The 21,620-nt window shown below is 43.9% G+C and overlaps 2 protein-coding genes across 8 annotated transcripts in view; one reads left to right on the forward strand and one right to left on the reverse strand.

Moving 5' to 3' along the window:
• ift122 (intraflagellar transport 122 homolog (Chlamydomonas)) overlaps window positions 1-991 on the forward strand; it is a 31,918-nt gene extending 30,927 nt beyond the window's left edge. For 5 of the 7 annotated variants that reach the window (XR_016487027.1, XR_016487028.1, XR_016487026.1 and 2 more), the window contains one exon: window positions 485-991. Coding sequence is in view for 4 of the 7 variants with exons in the window: in XM_090201584.1 (XP_090057710.1) it covers window positions 485-571 (87 nt within the window). In the remaining 3 variants the exon portion in view is untranslated. The remainder of the gene's footprint in view (window positions 1-484) is intronic. The other 2 variants (NM_001374819.2, NM_001374821.2) reach the window with 1 other exon arrangement.
• A 4,535-nt stretch (window positions 992-5,526) lies between these two features.
• Window positions 5,527-21,620, reverse strand: part of plxnd1 (plexin D1) — a 124,195-nt gene continuing 108,101 nt past the window's right edge. Inside the window, exons 31-36 of the mRNA XM_036947420.2 lie at window positions 21,340-21,444; window positions 20,596-20,759; window positions 20,346-20,493; window positions 8,978-9,118; window positions 8,705-8,779; window positions 5,527-6,790 (exon numbers count right to left, since the gene is read on the reverse strand). Coding sequence (XP_036803315.2) covers window positions 6,674-6,790; window positions 8,705-8,779; window positions 8,978-9,118; window positions 20,346-20,493; window positions 20,596-20,759; window positions 21,340-21,444 — 750 coding nt within the window. The 3' untranslated portion in view covers window positions 5,527-6,673. The remainder of the gene's footprint in view (window positions 6,791-8,704; window positions 8,780-8,977; window positions 9,119-20,345; window positions 20,494-20,595; window positions 20,760-21,339; window positions 21,445-21,620) is intronic.

Here is a 21,620-nt window from a genome sequence, read left to right on the forward strand (position 1 = left end):
ACACACACACTCGTCGCTATCACACACACACTCACCCCTATCACGCCCTCACTCACTCCCATCACTCACTCAATCACCCCTATCACGCACTCACTCACCCCTATCATGCACTCACTCACCCCTATCACGCACTCACTCACCCCAATCACGCACTCACTCACCCCAATCACGCACTCACTCACCCCCAGGTGCTGTACTTAAGAGGCGAAAAATGATTATAATCTTTAAAACATGACACACTACCCTCACACACACCTTGGCTCTCCATGGCACTCTGGCAGAATCTCTCTTCTAGCCTTAATCTTTCACTTATTTTAACTTTCTGCAGTGTTTCCTTTACCAGGAGTTAGATTTGGATAAAATGTTGCTATTGGCAGTGCTAGATGTTGTGTTACTGGCCTCTGCTACCTTCCTTAGAGAATCCTTGCTCTGCTCTGTGTTCTCTGACCTATGCTTCCTGTCTTCTCTGGTGTGCTTCCTCTAGATGTTCCACAGTGAAGACTATGAGCTGCTTGTGCTTCAGCACAACTGCTGTCCCTACTGCCGTCGGCCCATCGATGAACCCAACTGACCTCCCCAAACTGGTCTAGAATCAATTCATCCATCTCACAATTATTCTTCAGTTTCACTCTTGCTCTTCTGAGTAATGTTCCGCCCATATGATGGCAGGCCAAAAACCTCATGAACGTTATTTCAGGGATGGGATTATGAAGATCACTATAGTCCGCAGCAAAAGTGAATCTTCAGATGAACAACCCTATAGAATGAACAGGATGAGGTCACACAGATTTAGCAATGAATTCTTCTGTCTAGAAAAACGTATTAAAAAACACATTTTAATTAACTGGTATTTATTGCTGCTGTTATATGATGACTCTCTAGCATTCCACATTATTATTTAGGTAAATAGTCATGGTGTGATGTTTTTCTTAAAGAGTTGAATGTATTGTATTTTTATATTATTAAAGTAAAAAGTTTTTTTTTAATGAAAGGTTTCAAATTCTCCACTTGTTTTGTGCATGAGTGTGTGATTCAGGGTTAGAATGTGCATGAGTGTGTGATTCAGGGTTAGAATGTGCATGAGTGTGTGATTCAGGGTTAGAATGTGTTTGAGTGTGTTTGCATCGGTGTGTGTTGATATTCTTTTCAGCGATCCACAGGCTGTCTGACAGCTTCACAGCTCTAACACCAGGTGTCTTACTGTCCCACACCTTACCACAGGATTACTGTGTGTGAGCTTACGCGCCATGCTACCAAAATTAATATGCCTGACAAAACCTTTCCGATGAGTGTTTGCGTGTGTGTGAGAGAGGGAGAGGATATGTGTGCAACAGAAACCGTTTTCTGCTCCTTTCCTAAGTGAGGTCCATATTATTCAGTGATTAAGGATTAGGTTACCACTGCTGCAAATGAGTTGGAACACTCTGGAAATTACATTTACACTCCCTCTTCTATAAAGCCTGCTAAATTATTCTCTTGACAAAGTTGACACGTCAGGCTGTATAAGCAGACGGGTACAGTAGCCTTTAGGCGTCTAGGATAATGCAAATCTCTGACACACTATTCTCTAGTGCATTACTTTTGGCATATGTTCTTTTTCAGAAGAAGTCTGAGTTGCATTGGTCTTTGACTTAGCCTCCAGCAAACTTGTTGATGACATGCTCTCGTGAGGATGACATCGTCAGAGTATAACACTGCCTTTAAGTATACGCACACTATACTCACGCTAGATGTTTTTCTCATGGATTAGTGTGTGTGACCTAAATCTGTCCATGCTGAGGTCCATGCACGTCCCTAATCCTAAGAGAGGGGCTCTTAAAAGGACCTGCGCCCGCTTCGGGGGGGCAGCGCACACCACTTCTCATTGCCTGGATCTATCTATCCCCTCCATCCATCCTTCCTGGCCTCCAGCGAGAAAGAGCTTCTCTCAACTCTGAGAACAGACCGTGCTTTCTCTTTCCTCTCTCAAAATACTAGCGAGGATAGAGAAAGACACACTCCAGTAGAGAAACATACACACTTACATAGACACACACACACCCCAACAGCTGCCGCCATAAACGGCACAGAGGGCCCAAACTTCTACGTACCCTTATCTAACAAACCTTTGAATACCTTCAGTATTACCTAGCTGCACCCTGGAAGTACTCTCTCCTTACTTCATACATTATCTTTCTCGTCACAGCCTTCCCTATCAACTTACTTACGCTCTACATCACGGTGTAGCACAAGACACTACGGACCCCCCTGAACTACATCCTGTTGAACTTGGCTGTCGCTGACCTCTGCGTGGTGGGGGGTTTCACCGTGACCCTCGCCACGGCCCTACAGGGCTACTTCTTCCTGGGCATTACCAGATGCACATTGAAGGATTATTCGCCACTATGGGATGTAAGACATGGTGATGGTGGAGCCCTAGGCTGTTGGGAGGTAAGACATGGTGGACCTCTGGGTGAGGTGTAAGGTAGTAGTTGGGCGGTAAGACATGGTGGACCTCTGGGTGAGGTGTAGGTAGTAGTTGGGAGGTAAGCTATGGTGGACCTCTGGGTAAGGTGTAAGGTAGTAGTTGGGAGGTAAGACATGGTGGACCTCTGGGTGAGGTGTAGGTAGTAGTTGGGAGGTAAGCTATGGTGGACCTCTGGGTAAGGTGTAAGGTAGTAGTTGGGCGGTAAGACATGGTGGACCTCTGGGTGAGGTGTAGGTAGTAGTTGGGAGGTAAGCTATGGTGGACCTCTGGGTAAGGTGTAAGGTAGTAGTTGGGCGGTAAGACATGGTGGACCTCTGGGTGAGGTGTAGGTAGTAGTTGGGAGGTAAGACATGGTGGACCTCTGGGTGAGGTGTAGGTAGTAGTTGGGAGGTAAACTATGGTGGACCTCTGGGTGAGGTGTAAGGTAGTAGTTGGGAGGTAAGACATGGTGGACCTCTGGGTGAGGTGTAGGTAGTAGTTGGGAGGTAAGACATGGTGGACCTCTGGGTAAGGTGTAGGTAGTAGTTGGGAGGTAAGACATGGTGGACCTCTGGGTGAGGTGTAGGTAGTAGTTGGGAGGTAAGACATGGTGGACCTCTGGGTGAGGTGTAGGTAGTAGTTGGGAGGTAAGACATGGTGGACCTCTGGGTAAGGTGTAGGTAGTAGTTGGGAGGTAAGACATGGTGGACCTCTGGGTAAGGTGTAGGTAGTAGTTGTGAGGTAAGACATGGTGGACCTCTGGGTGAAGTGTAGGTAGTAGTTGGGAGGTAAGACATGGTGGACCTTTGGGTAAGGTGTAGGTAGTAGTTGTGAGGTAAGACATGGTGGACCTTTGGGTGAGGTGTAGGTAGTAGTTGGGAGGTAATACATGGTGGACCTCTGGGTAAGGTGTAGGTAGTAGTTGTGAGGTAAGACATGGGGACCTCTGGGTGAAGTGTAGGTAGTAGTTGGGAGGTAAGACATGGTGGACCTTTGGGTGAGGTGTAGGTAGTAGTTGGGAGGTAAGACATGGTGGACCTCTGGGTAAGGTGTTGGGAGGTAAGACATGGTGGACCTTTGGGTGAGGTGTAGGTAGTAGTTGGGAGGTAAGACATGGTGGACCTCTGGGTAAGGTGTAGGTAGTAGTTGTGAGGTAAGACATGGTGGACCTCTGGGTAAGGTGTAGGTAGTAGTTGTGAGGTAAGACATGGTGGACCTCTGGGTGAAGTGTAGGTAGTAGTTGGGAGGTAAGACATGGTGGACCTTTGGGTGAGGTGTAGGTAGTAGTTGGGAGGTAAGACATGGTGGACCTCTGGGTAAGGTGTTGGGAGGTAAGACATGGTGGACCTCTGGGTGAGGTGTAGGTAGTAGTTGGGAGGTAATACATGGTGGACCTCTGGGTGAGGTGTAGGTAGTAGTTGGGAGGTAAGCTATGGTGGACCTTTGGGTGAGGTGTAGGTAGTAGTTGGGAGGTAAGCTATGGTGGACCTCTGGGTGAAGTGTAGGTAGTAGTTGGGAGGTAAGCTATGGTGGACCTCTGGGTGAGGTGTAGGTAGTAGTTGGGAGGTAATACATGGTGGACCTCTGGGTGAGGTGTAGGTAGTAGTTGGGAGGTAAGACATGGTGGACCTCTGGGTAAGGTGTAGGTAGTAGTTGGGAGGTAAGACATGGTGGACCTCTGGGTGAGGTGTAGGTAGTAGTTGGGAGGTAAGACATGGTGGACCTCTGGGTAAGGTGTAGGTAGTAGTTGAGAGGTAATACATGGTGGACCTCTGGGTAAGGTGTAGGTAGTAGTTGGGAGGTAATACATGGTGGACCTCTGGGTGAAGTGTAGGTAGTAGTTGGGAGGTAAGACATGGTGGACCTCTGGGTGAGGTGTAGGTAGAAGTTGCCACGAGCCACAGGGTAAGATATTTTTGTTTCCATAATGGTTGGGATTAGGCTAGGGGAATCTGATCCTAGATCGGTGGTTGAGTAACTTTTCCCTAAAGGGATGCCTGGCTGGCTTTCACCAGGTGCAACCTCAATGTACCTTGAGCTCAATGACTTTAAAGTCCGGTGTCGAAGATTTTTGTTCCCCGAATATCAAGACCACCCATGTATTTAGAATCATTTGAATAGCACCCGCACCCCCAGCATACCTTTCTTCTAAAGAAGACATTGCAGACTTGAATAAAGCCCAGGACCTTATGATATGTGCATTTTTACACCTCATTTACACATTTTTCTGTGACTGAGGTGACAGGAGGATGTCTTTAATAACAGCAGATGTATAGACCTTACAGAATATCTGAAGCTTTGTGTTGAAGTACAGCTGTTATCACATCAATTGTTCCAGTAGCTGCAGGTGCAAGCTGCTGGTTGAGATCATATAAATGCATGAAAAAGTAGATTTGCCAATATCACTGTAAGTCACTTACTGTACCCTATGTACTTCAGCTATACAGTAGCATCGGTTCTGTTTAAGTCTTCTGCCTGTGTCCAATATATTCAGAATAGTTTGTCTAAATATTTTCTGCACATGAGCATGTATGCAAAAAGCATTTCCTACTAGTCTTACATTAAACGTCACCTTAAGAAATGGGAATGAGCTGATGGCTGGTAGATCTCAGGGGCAATACTTCTTTATAATACATATAATATTTTTTAAATGAGGTGTGCGGGGGCATGTGTGTGTGTGTGTGTATATTTCCATCCCAGAGGGTACGCAGTGTTCATTTCTACACCAATCTGGTCATCATCGGCTTCTGCTACGGCCTTCTGCTCTGCAGCGTCCGCATGGGACAACGACAAACACGGTCACTAATGACCAGTATACACACAGGACTACTACATCTCCAGTTAGGACTCATGTCAAAACACATGTGTGTGTCCATTCGTTCAGGCCAATATTTCACTCATAGGGGAGCATTTACAGGACTAGCGTTTCTGAAAGAGTCCAGATGCCCATTGGGTTGTTGGGTGGCATGCACAACCAGTCAACAAAGCACTAACAAAACACTCCATCACTGCCCTGTGGTTTACATAGGTATTGATGAAAACAGACATTTTAATACTGGTACGAAACAAAAATGTCAACATTTTTACTGTATTATAGCTCTGTAGTAGCATTTATTTTCACAAACTCTGACAATTGTCATCACAAGTACGGTCAAGTCAGACTGTTGTCCCTCTGGTTAACTGAAGGTCATAGTTTTACTCTAAATGTCCCTCTTGGTCATAATCTCCCTTCATTCTCAGTCACAAAACAGATCAACCTGCCTTCACATAAACACATCACATGTAATTCTTCCCATTGAACTACACTCCATTTGACCCAACAGAGTCCAGTCTCTTTGCAAACAGGTCTGTGGCACATGAAACATCAGCTAATAAATCCTCTCAATACTACTCTACTCCTCCGGAACCCATCACCAACCTGCAAAGCACATTGGGACTTGTAGTTCAAAGCACCGTTGGAGTTATTTTCCATTTCCACCAATCACACCTGAGAACAGTGCAGGTTGTAAGAAGATGGGAAGAGTTTCTCATTCACATATCGTTGAACAGGCCACTCAGAAAACATTAGAACAGATCTATAAATATTGCTATGGACATTTACAATACAGTACAGTGCATCATTGGCTCATCCTCCAACAGAAGGGGGGTCAGTGCGTAAGATGGCCACCGGGGCTCCAGGTCCCAGAGGCTGTGACATCATCCAGAATAAGGCCCATCTCCCAGTGCCTCCATCTCTAACTCCACTATGCTTCAGGTCAAAGCAGTGTGAAACCAGAGTGAGTGTGAACAGGCAAGAAGCCAGATTGGGTTGATATCCAAGTGTGAGTAGAAGAGTCACCCTCACCCAGACAAAGACATAATCCAGAGATTCTGCACTTGATATAAAGGACGTGGGTTTCAATTCCTCAGTATCTCAACATATGCTTAGTCCAAGGTACGTTTCTTAGGACATTTCTTAATCCATGGTACAGTGCTCCCAATCAGGTTTCTGAGGCAGTCTTGGGTTGAGGTGGTACAGTAAAGCTCAAGCTGCCATCTCTTCCAGTCTTAAAGCAAAATATTTCTTAAAGCAAAGAGTTCCTTCTTGTCTTTGGGCTCTATAAACTCTATAGACAGAATGGATATTTGGAGGGAAGACAGACAGGGTGATTTCTAGATCCTGTACCCCAGCTAGGGCGGAGGCAGCCTTGGGGAATGGTCTGGGGTGGAGGCTGGGTGGAGGGAGACTCAGGCCTCACTGCTGCACTCATAGATGTTGTCCTCCACCAGAGCAATGACCTGCTCAAACTTGTGGTGCAGCTGAGTACGCTTCGCTGTGGGGTTGGACTCCAGAGCACTCACCACCTGACCGAGAGAGAGAGAGTGAGAGAGAGAGAAAAAAAAGTTCAGACAAAGGCAAAAACCTTTAAAAAAAAGTATCTACCCACAGTTAGAGAATGAGAGCTGGAGAGATAGATAACGAGTGAGAGAGAGAGAGAAATATAAAGAGAGAAACACTACTTTGAGTAGCCCTCAAGCGATCATGCATTCTACAGCATAGGACAGAAACTCAACCACCTGCCAGGACAGAGAAAGAGAGTACTTCAGCAGTTCTTCAGCCTTCACGCATGCCTCTCCCCCACAAAAAGCCTTTCCTGTTCACAAACTATTTACAAAACCAACATCTGCGCTGCCTTTCAAGCCTGATAGTTGTCATGCGTTCAGTGGGTGTTACTGGCAGCGTGTGCCCAGCGAGAGGGCTGAGTGAGAGAATGTGTAATCAGGGGTGATTCATAGAGAGTCCCAGGGAAACCTCTGAACCCCTAGTGTCTGCTGGTACAGTAGAATGGCAGTGAACAGCTAAACACTGTTATGATGAGGGCCCTCCATTAACACACAATCACTGTCTCAACCACTCCATGGAACAGTAGGGGTGTGTGTGTGGGGGGGATCTCATTTACCTGATAGGGGTGGTTGATGATGAGGTATTGTGAGGTAAAGGTAAGGGTTGTGGTGGTGGAGAGTTGAGAAGAGGGTGTCACAAGCCCTGTGCTGTTGGCTATGTATTTGGTTGAGGAGGTTTAAGAGAATATAGTTCAGGACTTTATATATATTTTTTAACATGTATTTAACTAGGCAAGTTAGTTAAGAACAAGTTCTTATTTACAATGACGGCCTACCGGGGAAAGATTCCTTGCCTTGTTCAGGGGCAGAATGACAGATTTTTACCTTGTCAGTTCAGGGGTTCGATCCAGCAACTTTTTGGTTACTGGCCCAATGCTCTAACCACTAGGCTACCTGCCGCTCCATATGCTGTCGGTGAGGAGGGATATTTTGGATCTCCTGGGTTGGTTAAGGGCTTGTGAGTAAGCATTTCACTGTAAGGTCTACCACACCTGTTGTATTTGGCGCATGTGACAAATACAATTTGATTTGATCTTTAAGGACACGTGATCTCCTGTACTGACGCTTCATGCCCTGTTTTTTTTCTTTCTCTCTCTCAATTCAAGGGCTTTATTGGCATGGGAAACATATGCTACCATTGCAAAAGCAAGTGAAGTAGATAACAAAATTGAAATAAACAATAAAAAAGTACAGTTAACATTAAGTTCCAAAAGAATAAGACATTTCAAATGACATATTACGACTATCTACAGTGTTGTAATGATGTGCAAATACTTAAAGTAAAAAAGGGAAAATAAATAAATGTAAATATGGGTTGTATTTACAATGGTGTTTGTCCTTCACTGGTTGCCCTTTTCTTGTGGCAACAGGTCACAAATCTCCCTGTTGTGATGGCACACTGTTGTATTTCATCCAGTAGATATGGGAGTTTATCAAAATTGGGTTTGTTTTCAAATTCTTTGTGGATCTGTGTAATCTGAGGGAAATATGTGTCTCTAATATGGTCATACATTTGGCACGAGATTAGGAAGTGCAGCTCAGGTTCCACCTCATGTTGTGGGCAGTGTGCACATAGCCTGTCTTCTCTTGAGAGCCAGGTCTGCCTACTGTGGCCTTTCTCAATAGCAAGGCTAACCTCACTGAGTCTGTACATCCCTTAAATTTGGGTCAGTCACAGTAGTTAGGTATTCTGCCACTGTGTACTCTCTTTGTTTGGGGCCAAATAGCATTCTAGTTTTTTTTTGTTAATTCTTTCCAATGTGTTCTCTCTCTCTCTCAATTCCATCTGGAATAAAGTCTGGTGATAAGGCTGGAGATGGGGCCAGTTTAAACGTGTCAAACAGCTAATCCAGGTCAGTGGTAGTGGGATCTTACCTGGTTCCTGTATTTCTTGGCGTATTTGTAGATCTCCGTCAAGGCCAGGTTGGTGTTGAACTCATTTCTGTATTTCTGCGAAACGGAAAACAGAGTGAGCGTTTCGTCACAATATCAATCCTTCAAACTTTGTCAGCTCAAAAAGCAATAGACAGATACAGATTCAATGTTGTAGCACGGTTAAATGCAGAGACAGTCCCCCACCAAGGCTAACAAATTACATCTATCAATCAATTAATTAATACTTTTATTGATCTGCCACCCCTCTCTCACCCGTGATTCCTCGGCCAAGTGGGCGTTCATCTCCTGCTCACTCAGTGGCGCCATCTCATGGATCTGTTTGTAATAGCACTGTACCCTCTTCTTGTATTCTGGGATCTCCTTGGCATACAGCAGCTTGTTAGTGGGAGAGTCCTGAAACCAGAGAACAAGTCCTCTTTAGTCAAAGTAACCTCCAGAAAGACAATTCCCATAGACGGCCTCATAGAGAAGTGAGATTTGAAAATTCCTAATAAGACCATTTAGTCAACACCTTTGAGCACAAATCATCCAGCCATCACAATTGTATATTCATCCAATGTCTGTCATGTTTTTGAATGATGTGATGACATCATTGCTGCTCACGCTACTTTCTGTGTGGACTGAGTGCTAGTGCATTTGTCAGTTTGGCAGAGTAAACCAGATGCAACCCGGATATAGACGGTCCATGAATCTGCGTATGCGAACATGAATAGAATACGTTGAATGGTCGGCCATCTTTTATAGCTCAGTGGTCCAGTCTCGCGCCAGTATATGGTGAGTGAGGTCGATGGTCAGTGAGTTGTTAACATGACTGTGGGCAGCATGGTCTGTGGTCATGGTGTGGTTGGTCTATGGATGCTTCTCCAATGTCAAACATGTAAGGTGTGGTGTACCGCATGGCAGCTCTCTAGGCCCTCTACTCTTTTCTATTTTTTTACCAATGTTCTGCTACTGGCATTAAACAAAGCATGTGTGTCCATGTAGGCAATGATTCAACCATACAGTGCCTTGCGAAAGTATTCGGCCCCCTTGAACTTTGCGACCTTTTGCCACATTTCAGGCTTCAAACATAAAGATATAAAACTGTATTTTTTTGTGAAGAATCAACAACAAGTGGGACACAATCATGAAGTGGAACGACATTTATTGGATATTTCAAACTTTTTTAACAAATCAAAAACTGAAAAATTGGGCGTGCAAAATTATTCAGCCCCTTTACTTTCAGTGCAGCAAACTCTCTCCAGAAGTTCAGTGAGGATCTCTGAATGATCCAATATTGACCTAAATGACTAATGATGATAAATACAATCCACCTGTGTGTAATCAAGTCTCCGTACAAATGCACCTGCACTGTGATAGTCTCAGAGGTCCGGTAAAAGCGCAGAGAGCATCATGAAGAACAAGGAACACACCAGGCAGGTCCGAGATACTGTGAAGAAGTTTAAAGCCGGATTTGGATACAAAAAGATTTCCCAAGCTTTAAACATCCCAAGGAGCACTGTGCAAGCGATAATATTGAAAGGAGTATCAGACCACTGCAAATCTACCAAGACCTGGCCGTCCCTCTAAACTTTCAGCTCATACAAGGAGAAGACTGATCAGAGATGCAGCCAAGAGGCCCATGATCACTCTGGATGAACTGCAGAGATCTACAGCTGAGGTGGGAGACTCTGTCCATAGGACAACAATCAGTCGTATATTGCACAAATCTGGCCTTTATGGAAGAGTGGCAAGAAGAAAGCCATTTCTTAAAGATATCCATAAAAAGTGTTGTTTAAAGTTTGCCACAAGCCACCTGGGAGACACACCAAACATGTGGAAGAAGGTGCTCTGGTCAGATGAAACCAAAATTGAACTTTTTGGCAACAATGCAAAACGTTATGTTTGGCGTAAAAGCAACACAGCTCATCACCCTGAACACACCATGCCCACTGTCAAACATGGTGGTGGCAGCATCATGGTTTGGGCCTGCTTTTCTTCAGCAGGGACAGGGAAGATGGTTAAAATTGATCGGAAGATGGATGGAGCCAAATACAGGACCATTCTGGAAGAAAACCTGATGGAGTCTGCAAAAGACCTGAGACTGGGACGGAGATTTGTCTTCCAACAAGACAATGATCCAAAACATAAAGCAAAATCTACAATGGAATGGTTCAAAAATAAACATATCCAGATGTTAGAATAGCCAAGTCAAAGTCCAGACCTGAATCCAATCGAGAATCTGTGGAAAGAACTGAAAACTGCTGTTCACAAATGCTCTCCATCCAACCTCACTGAGCTCGAGCTGTTTTGCAAGGAGGAATGGGAAAAAATGTCAGTCTCTCGATGTGCAAAACTGATAGAGACATACCCCAAGCGACTTACAGCTGTAATCGCAGCAAAAGGTGGCGCTACAAAGTATTAACTTAAGGGGGCTGAATAATTTTGCACGCCCAATTTTTCAGTTTTTGATATGCTAAAAAAGTTTGAAATATCCAATAAATGTCGTTCCACTTCATGATTGTGTCCCACTTGTTGTTGATTCTTCACAAAAAAAATACAGTTTTATATCTTTATGTTTGAAGCCTGAAATGTGGCAAAAGGTCGCAAAGTTCAAGGGGGCCGAATAATTTCGCAAGGCACTGTATATGCATTAGCAATCACAGCTAATGAAGTTAGCTGAAACTCTTAAAAAATTGTTACAGTCTGTTTTGGAAAGGGTGGTCAGTAATAAACTAGCCCTGAACATTTCTAAAACTAAGAGCATTGTTTTTGGTACAAATCATTCCCTATGTTCTAGACCTCAGCTGAATCTGGTAATACATTGTGTGGCTGGTGAAAAAGTTGAGGAGATTAAATTACTTGGTGTTACATGATGTAAACAGTCATGGTCAAAACATATAGATTCAATGGTTGAAAAAATGGGGAGAGGTTTGTCCGTAGTAAAGAGATTCTTTGACAGCACACTCCAAAAAGCAAGTCCTGCAAGGGTCTTTTCACTGTCCCCAAATCCAGAACAAATTCAAGAAAGCATACAATATTATATAGAGCAATTATTGCATGGAACTCTGTTCCATCTCATATTGCTCACATGAACAGCAAGCCTAGTTAAAAAAAAAACTGTAAACCAACACCGCACGGCACAACACCTCTCCCCTATTTGAACTAGATATTTTGTGTGTTGTATTGAAATAAACAGTTGAAGACGGAATTTTACATACACTTAGGTTGGAGTCATTAAAACTTGTTTTTCAACCACAACACAAATTTTCTTGTTAACAAACTATAGTTTTGGCAAGTCGGTTAAGACATCTATTTTGTGCATGGCATAAGTAATTTTTCCAACAATTCCAACAACATGGGACCACGCAGCCGTCATACCGCTCAGGAAGGAGATGCATTCTGTCTCCGAGAGATGAACGTACTTTGATGTGAAAAGTGCAAATCAATCCCAGAACAACAGCAAAGGACCTTGTGAAGATGCTGGGGGAAACAGGTACAATAGTATCTATATCCACAGTAAAACGAGTCCTATATTGACATAACCTGAAAGGCCGCTCAGCAAGGAAGAAGTCACCGCTCCAAAACCGCCTTAAAAAAGTTTGCAACTGCACATGGGGACAAAGATCGTACTTTTTGACGAAATGTCCTCTGGTCTGATGAAACAAAAATAGAACTGTTTGGCCATAATGACCCTCTTTATGTTTGGAGGAAAAGGGGGAAGGCTTGCAAGCCGAAGAACACTGTAACGACTCTCGTCGGAAGGCATGGGCCAAAGCGCAGCGTGGTAAGTGTTCATGAAAATTGATTTCACAAAAACACTCGAACAAAATAACAAAGTGAAAAACCGAAACAGTTCTGTCAGGTGCAGACACTAAACAGAAAATAACTACCCACAAAACACAGGTGGGAAAAAGGCTACCTAAGTATGATTCCCAATCAGAGACAACGATAGACAGCTGCCTCTGATTGGGAACCACACTCGGCCAAAAACAAAGAAATAGAAAACATAGAAATAAAGAAACTAGAATGCCCACCCTAGTCACACCCTGGCCTTACCAAAATAGAGAATAAAAGCCTCTCTATGGCCAGGGCATGACAAACACCATCCCAACCATGAAGCACGGAGGTGGCAGCATCATGTTGTGGGGGTGCTTTGCTGCAGGAGGGACTGGTGCTCTTCACAAAATAGATGGCATCATGAGGAAAATGTATGTGGATATATTGAAGTAACATCTCAAGACATCAGTCAGGAAGTTAAGCTTGGTCGCAAATAGGTCTTCCAAATGGACAATGACCCCAAGCATACTTCCAAAGTTGTGGCAAAATGGCTTAAGGACAACAAAGTCAAGGTGTTGGAGTGGCCATCACAAAGCCCTGACCTCAATCCCATAGAAAATGAGTGGGCAGAACTGAAAAAGCGTGTGTGAGCAAGGAGGCCTACAAACCTGACTCAGTTACACCAGCTCTGTCAGGAGGAATGGGCCAAAATGTACCCAAGGAAGCTTGTGGAAGGCTACCCGAAATGTTTGACCCAAGTTAAACAATTTAAAGGCAATGCTACCAAATACTAATTGAGTGTATGTAAACTTCTGACCCACTGGGAATGTGATGAAAGAAACAAAAGCTGAAATAAATCACTCTCTACTATTATTCTGACATTTCACATTCTTAAAATATGATATGAAGTGATGATCCTAACTGACCTAAGACATGGATTTTTTACTAGGATTAAATGTCAGGAATTGTGAAAAACGGAGTTTAAATGTATTTGGCTAAGATGTATGTAAACTTCAGACTTTAACTGTAAGATATGTGTGCCTTTTTTCTGTCCTTGAGCTGTTCTTGTCTATTAATGTTCTGTATTATGTCATGTTTCATGTTCTGTGTGGACCCCAGGAAGAGTAGCTGCTGCTTTTGCAACAGCTAATGGGGATCCTAATAAAATACCAAATACCAACAAATCTATGGTTGGTGTATGGTCCATGGTCACAGCGAGTGGTTGGTGTTATCACTGTGTGATAGGTCAGCACCTCCCTGTGCTGAGACAATGAAGAGAGGGCCAATGGTTTCCTCTCTTCACAATAGGAAAGTTAAACAACCAGGCCAGACATAACAAATCATATCCACAGCCACAGAGAACCAGGCCAGACATTTGTATTTATTTATTTAACACTTATTTTACCAAGTGAGTTGATTGAGAACACATTCTCATTTACAGCAACGACCTGGGGAATAGTTACAGGGGAGAGGAGGCAATGAATGCGCCAATTGGAAGACATAACAAACCATGTGCACAGCCACAGAGAACCAGGACAGACATTGACCATGTCCACATCTACAGAAAACCAGGCCAGACAAAAACCATGTCCACAGCCACAGAGAACCAGGACAGACATAATAATCCATCCTTCTACTTACATCTGCTACTTCTACAAGATACTGACAGCATTTACAATGGTACTGAACACATTATTCAATCTTTAAGAAAGCTTCACTTGTAAGGTATTTTGTTGAGCATACAGACATGCATTTGTGTGTGTGTGGTATCGCGCCTAGGAAGACTCCAGCCACTGTCCCTCCTCATGATAGGGATCCCTCTCTTCCTGTCCACAAGGTCATTTCCTATGGTTCCTCCATCTGCCTGGCGACCCCCTGTGACCCCTAGCACCCCCCACCTCTCCCTCCCTGTCTGCAGGACACCAGATAAGGTTTCTGTGGAAACAACTCTGTTTCCAAGCCTTCTCTCAACCCTGCAGATCAACGGCTAATCCAGATCCCTTACTGACCTGTCCTGTCCCCTGACCACCACACACACACACACACACACACACACACACACACACACACACACACACACACACACACACACACGATGGTTAATCCAGACCTTTCCTGCCCTGCTCTTCCTATGCTGACCACTCAAGCAGAGAAAAGAGTTAAGTCTCCACTCAGACAGTCTAATACCTTTCTGTCCTATCTAAAGAACAGAAAACATCTATACACAGACAGCACACCTGACGACACCAAGTCTTCCCAATCACAGACAGAGAAAAAAGGATGAGATGAGCATCCTGATGTTTTACAGTGCCATGGTGTGTGTGTTTCTGTGTTTCTGTGTATTACATGTTTGAGGTGTGTGCATTGGTTCCCTGGCAATGAACAAGTGGAATAAATCATAATGTTTTGGTTTCATCTGAAAGAGCAGCATTAAGTATCTCTGGGGAGGAAGTCAGTCAAAGAGACAGGAAGCAGAGTGTATGCTATGGGTCGCAGCTTCAGAGGGATGAGACTGTTTGTGGGAAGTGAGGACACTGAAACACACACACACACACACTTTGAAGAGTGAATTCCTGGTGCCCATGACCTTGGCTGAGCAGACTGGGCTGAAATATCATGAGGAGAGGTAGACAGACAGACTGGAGAGAGGAGGGGAAGGGTTTTGGCAGGGACTGGGGAGGAATGTGGAGATAGGTGATGACAGTGAGAATCATTTTGGGAAAGTGTGTGTGTGTGTGTGTGTGTGCGTGCGTGTATGTTTGTGTTTAAGTATACTTTATGTTTGGTTTGGTTTATTTGGATCCCCATTAGCTTTTGCCCGAAACAGCAGCTATTCTATCTGGGGTCCACACAAATACAAAACATGACAAGTAACAAAACACAGATACACAGACAAACAAGAACAGTAACACACATTTTTTATACAACCATATAATAATAATACAAATAAAAATAATTATGTAGATTGTGTGTGATATAGTGTGTGTTTGTCTGTGTGTCATTTCACAGTTCATATTGTGAAATGACACAATAGGTAATTTTGCTGTTTGTTTGAGTAATTGGAGATGGAAGGGAGTTCCACCCGAAGAGAGCCCTAGTGTCATGTCTTGTGGGTTATGTGTGGGTGTCTGAACTATATGTTATTTGATTATGCAGACAAGTTTTTGTCACAGTAATACACTCAGCAGGACCCTATCTTTCATAAATATCCAAATAACTTCACAGATCTACATTGTAAAGGGTTTAAACACTGTTTCCCAGGCTTGTTCAATGAACCATAAACAATTAATGAACATGCATCTGTGGAACGGTCGTTAAGACACTAACAGCTTACAGACGGTAGGAAATTAGGGTCACAGTTATGAAAACGTAGGTCACTAAAGAGGCCTTTCTACTGACTCTGAAAAACACCAAAAGAAAAATGCCCAGCGTCCCTGCTCATCTGTGTGAACGTGCCTTAGGCATGCTGCAAGGAGGCATGAGGACTGCAGATGTGGCCAGGGCAATACATTTCAATGTCCGTACTGTGAGATGCCTAAGACAGGGCTACAGGATGATCAGCTGATCGTCCTCGCAGTGGCAGAACACGTGTAACAACACCTGCACAGGATTGGTACATCCAAGCATCACACCTGCGGGACAAGTACAGGATGGCAACAACAACTGCCTGAGTTACACCAGGAACGCACAATCCCTCCATCAGTGCACAGACTGTCCGCAATAGGCTTAGAGAGGCTCTGACTGAGGGCTTGTAGGCCTGTTGTAAGGCAGGTCCTCACCAGACATGACCTTTATCGCCTATGGGCACAAACCCACTGCCGCTGGACCAGACAGGACTGGCAAAAAAGTGCTCTTCACTGATGAGTCGCGGATTTGTCTCATCAGGGGTGATGGTCGGATTCGCGTTTATTGTCGAAGGAATGAGCGTTACACCGAGGCCTGTACTCTGGAGCGGGATCGACTTGTAGGTGGAGGGTTGGTCATGGTCTGGGGCGGTGTGTCACAGCATCATCAGACTGAGCTTGTTGTCATTGCAGGCAATCTCAACACTGTGCGTTACAGGGAAGACATCCTCCTCCCTCATGTGGTACCCTTCCTGTAGGCTCATCCTGACATGACCCTCCAGCATGACAATGCCACCAGCCATATTGCTCATTCTGTATGTGATTTCCTGCAAGACAGGAATGTCAGTGTTCTGCCATGGCCAGCGAAGAGCCCGCATCTCAATCCCATTGAGCAAGTCTGGGACCTGTTGAATCGGAGAGTGAGGGCTAGGGACATTCCCCCATAAATGTTCGAGAACTTGCAGGTGCGTTGGTGGAAGAGTGGGGTAACATCTCACAGCAAGAACGGGCAAATCTGGTGCAGTCCATGAGGAGGAGATGCACTGCAGTACTTAATGCAGCTGGTGGCCACACCAGATACTGACTGTTACTTTTGATTTTGACCCCCCCTTTGTTCAGGGACACATTATTCCATAGTCACATGTCTGTGGAACTTGTTCAGTTTATGTCTCAGTTGTTGAATCTTGTTATGTTCATACAAATATTTACACATGTTAAGTTTGCTGAAAATAAACGCAGTTGACAGTGAGAGGACGTTTCTTGTTTTTTCTGAGTTTATTTCTCATTGAAACTAAACGAGAAGCAGCTAATCTCTCGTCAACCCCCAACCAGGAAAGACCGGCTTGCATGATATTGATGTTTGTTCTGTATGTGCAATTAAAAGGGTAAGGTGTACTGCTATTCTTTGAGCCAGCAGTAGCTTTGCTAGCTCTTTCCTTGCTGCACCTTGCTGACCAAATTATCAGACAGTAATCAAGATGGGACAAGACCAGAGACTGAACAACTAGTACAGTTGATGTTTGTGTCAAAAACACAGAACATCTTCTTGTAACAGACATTCCCCTTCCCCATCTTCACAACAACTTTGTCAATATAACTTGACCATGATAACTGGCCATCCAATGTTGTACCTAGGAGTTTAGTTTCCTCAACTTTCTCAATGGTCACACCCTTTATGCACAACTCCAGTTGAGATTTAGGTCTTAAAGAATGTTTTGAACCAAATACAATGCTTTCAGTATTAGATGTATTTAATACCTATTTATTATTAATCACCCATTCTGATACTTAGAGCAACTCCTCATTTAGAGCTCACTGGCTTTGGATGCTGACATGTAGAGTGTGGAATCATCTGCATACATAGTAATTCTGTAGCTTTGCGTAAGACCAGTGGCAAATCAATTAAAAAAATAAATAAATAGAGAAGAGTAATGACCCAAGGCAACTGCCCTGAGGGACACCACACTGTACATATTTAATCTTAGAGACGCTTATATTGGATAAATAACTCTCCAACAATGTGATGGCAGGTGATCTAAAGCCATAGCAAGTGAGTTATTTCAATAACATTTAAACATTTTATTTTATGTTAATTTAACTACAGTGGGGAGAACAAGTATTTGATAACCTGCAAAATCGGCAGTGTTTCCTACTTACAAAGCATGTAGAGGTCTGTAATTTTGTATCATAGGTACACTTCAACTGTGAGAGACAGAATCTAAAACAAAAATCCAGAAAATCACATTGTATGATTTTCAAGTAATTAATTTGCATTTTTTTGCATGACAAAAGTATTTGATCACCTACCAACCAGTAAGAATTCCAGCTCTCACAGACCTGTTAGTTTTTCTTTAAGAGGCCCTCCTGTTCTCCACTCATTACCTGTTTGAACTCGTTACCTGTAATAAAAGACACCTGTCCACACACTCAATCAAACAGACTCCAACCTCTACACAATGGCCAAGACCAGAGAGCTGTGTAAAGACATCAGGGATAAAATTGTAGACCTGCACAAGGCTGGGGTGGGCTACAGGACAATAGGCAAGCAGCTTGGTGAGAAGGCAACAACTGTTGGCGCAATTATTAGAAAATGGAAGAAGTTCAAGATGACGGTCAATCACCCTCGGTCTGGGGCTCCATGCAAGATCTCACCTCGTGGGGCATCAATGATCATAAGGAAGGTGAGGGATCAGCCCAGAACTACACGGCAGGACCTGGTTAATGACCTGAAGAGAGCTGGGACCACAGTCTCAAAGAAAACCATTAGTAACACACTACGCCGTCATGGATTAAAATCCTGCAGCGCACGTAAGGTCCCCCTGCTCAAGCCAGCGCATGTCCAGGCCCGTCTGAAGTTTGCTAATGACCATCTGGATGACCCAGAGGAGGAATGGGAGAAGGTCATGTGGTCTGATGAGACAAAAATAGAGCTTTTTGGTCTAAACTCCACTCGCCGTGTTTGGGGGAAGAAGAAGGATGAGTACAACCCCAAGAACACCATCCCAACCGTGAAGCATGAAGGTGGAAACATCATTCTTTGGGGATGCTTTTCTGCAAAGGGGACAGGACGACTGCACCGTATTGAGGGGAGGATGGATGCGGCCATGTATCGCGAGATCTTGAACGACCCGAAACAGACAGCCAGGGAAACTAAGGAGTGGCTCCGTAAGAAGCATCTCAAGGTCCTGGAGTGGCCTAGCCAGTCTCCAGACCTGAACCCAATAGAAAATCTTTGGAGGGAGCTGAAAGTCCGTATTGCCCAGCGACAGCCCTGAAACCTGAAGGATCTGGAGAAGGTCTGTATGGAGGACTGGGCCAAAATCCCTGCTGCAGTGTGTGCAAACCTGGTCAAGAACTACAGGAAATGTATAATCTCTGTAATTGCAAACAAAGGTTTCTGTACCAAATATTAAGTTCTGCTTTTCTGATGTATCAAATACTTATGTCATGCAATAAAATGCATATTAATTACTTAAAAATCATACAATGTGGTTTTCTGGATTTTTGTTTTAGATTCCGTCTCTCACAGTTGAAGTGTACCTATGATAAAAATTACAGACCTCTACATGCTTTGTAAGTAGGGAAACCTGCAAAATCGGCAGTGTACCAAATACTTGTTCTCAGTAAGTCAGTAAGAACAAGAAGAACAAAGAGTAAGAACAAATTCTTATTAACAATGACGGCCTATCCCGGCCAAACCCTAACCCGAACGACGCTGGGCCAATTGTGCGTTGCCCTATGGGACTACCAATCACGTCTGGTTGTGATACAGCCTGGTATCGAACCAGGGTCTGTAGTGATGCCTTGAGCACTGAGATGCAGTGCCTTGGACCGCTGCGCCACCCGGGAGCCCCAACAAAGTCTGCACTGAAATCTAACAATACAGCTCCAACTATGATCTTATTTTCCATTTCTTTTAGCCAGTCATCTCATCTGAGTCAGTGCAATACAAGTTTAGTACCCTTCTCTATATACATGCTGAAAGTTAGTTTTAACTTGTTCTCTGAAAAATAGCACTGTATTTGGTCAAACACAATCCTCTCCATCAGTTTAATAAGAAAAGGCAGCAAACTGATTGGGTGGCTGCTACAGTAGAAGCAGCAAAGGGTGCTTTACTATTTTTAGGCAGTGGAATGACTTTAGCTTTCGTCCACGTTTTTTAAGCTTTGGTTTAAGATATAGCAAATAGGGGTGGAAATACAGCCTGCTATGATTCTCAATAGTGTCCCATCATGGTTGTCTATACCTGGTGGCTTACCATTACTGATGGATAACAATCATTTTTCCACCTTTCCCAAATTCAAAACAGCAATCCTTCTCTTTCATTATTAGATATTTTTTACAAAAATATGATGGTTCATTATTCAACATTGTCATTTCACTTCTGAGTTTTCCACAATGATTGTAATGTGTGTGTGTCTCATGTGCAATACAGTGTGTCTTTGTAACCATGTGAATGCGTTGAGTGCGATCACTTAACAATAATTGTTTATACATGTGTAATGTGTGTGTCTCACCTTGCCCAGCTGCAGGTCTGAAACGGAGCAGGCATCTATGAAGGCCTGGGCAATGACAGACAGACAGGCGTCCATGTGGTCCGTCTTTTCAATGTCAAACACAAACTGAGGGTTCTTCAGGATGTTCACCCAGAAACGCAGAGGTAAACTATAGAGATGAGACAACATTATGTGAGCTTCATCAACATCTTGCATTATGGATACTGTACTGCTTCATTGATGAGTAGATGCATCTCGTTCCCCAAGCTACCAGTTGGTCTTCCAGATGTGCAGGGTGTCGGGGTCGGTGATGCCCCTCTTCTCCGCCTGCTCCTCCAGGAAGTCAAAGAAGTATTTGATTGCCAGTGGCGGACGCTCTGCAGGAATACTGAGGATGGCCTGGAACAAGTCATCGAGGAACTTCTGCAGTGTTCCCTAAGAAACCACAACACAGATGGGATCAGACATGGAACCAGAATTGGATTGTTTGGAATTCTGGGATTGTTTTTTACCTTTATTTAACTAGGCAAGTCAGTTAAGAACAAAAAAATATATATTTTTTTCCCCCACCTTGTCAGCTCAGGGATTCGATCTTGCAACCATTCAGTTACAAGTCTAATGCTCTAACCACTAGGCTACCTGCCTCCCCATGTCACTGTAAATAGAACTGATGATGGATTGATTGTCAACGATGATGGAATGATGCCTCTGCTTTAGCCAACTACTTGAGTTGTGACTGTCATGCCAAACTGTTTAGGATCACAATCGTACTAGTTTGGGAATCATGATGATGATCTTATAAACAACTTGTATTTTTGCATTTAAGCCTCAATTTTGGATCTGTGTGGGTCTCCATCTCTCTAAGTATGCTCACAATTGACATGATAAGCAGTTGGCTAGCTGAAGCAGTAACAGATGGGCATCCAGGAAAGGCTGGCACTGCTTTCTGTCACTGTTCTGGTTGTACACTGTGGCTCATTCAAGATGGCTGCCACACTGTGGGTTGTGTGCTTACCTTGGTGGAGAGGAGGCGGGTTAGGTAGATCTCAGGGAGGACCTTCTTACGATGACTCTGTCTGTGGGACTTCTTATTCTCAAACGGTTCATCATGAGGCAAGACCTGGAAGGGCGGGGGCAGAGGTTAGAGGTCAGGGTACAAAAACATCCAATCAGCATGGTGGGGATATAACCTAAATCTAAATAGGAATCTACTACAGAGGTGTGACTAACATTTGACAGGGAGATGAAATTAAAACAAGTGTTCTTGTATGAGAGTTTCAGTTAATACTTTTACCA

The sequence above is a fragment of the Oncorhynchus mykiss genome, chromosome 16, assembly GCF_057628025.1.
Source record: "Oncorhynchus mykiss isolate SJ-2025 chromosome 16, ASM5762802v1, whole genome shotgun sequence".
NCBI classification, from domain to species: Eukaryota; Metazoa; Chordata; class Actinopteri; order Salmoniformes; family Salmonidae; genus Oncorhynchus; species Oncorhynchus mykiss.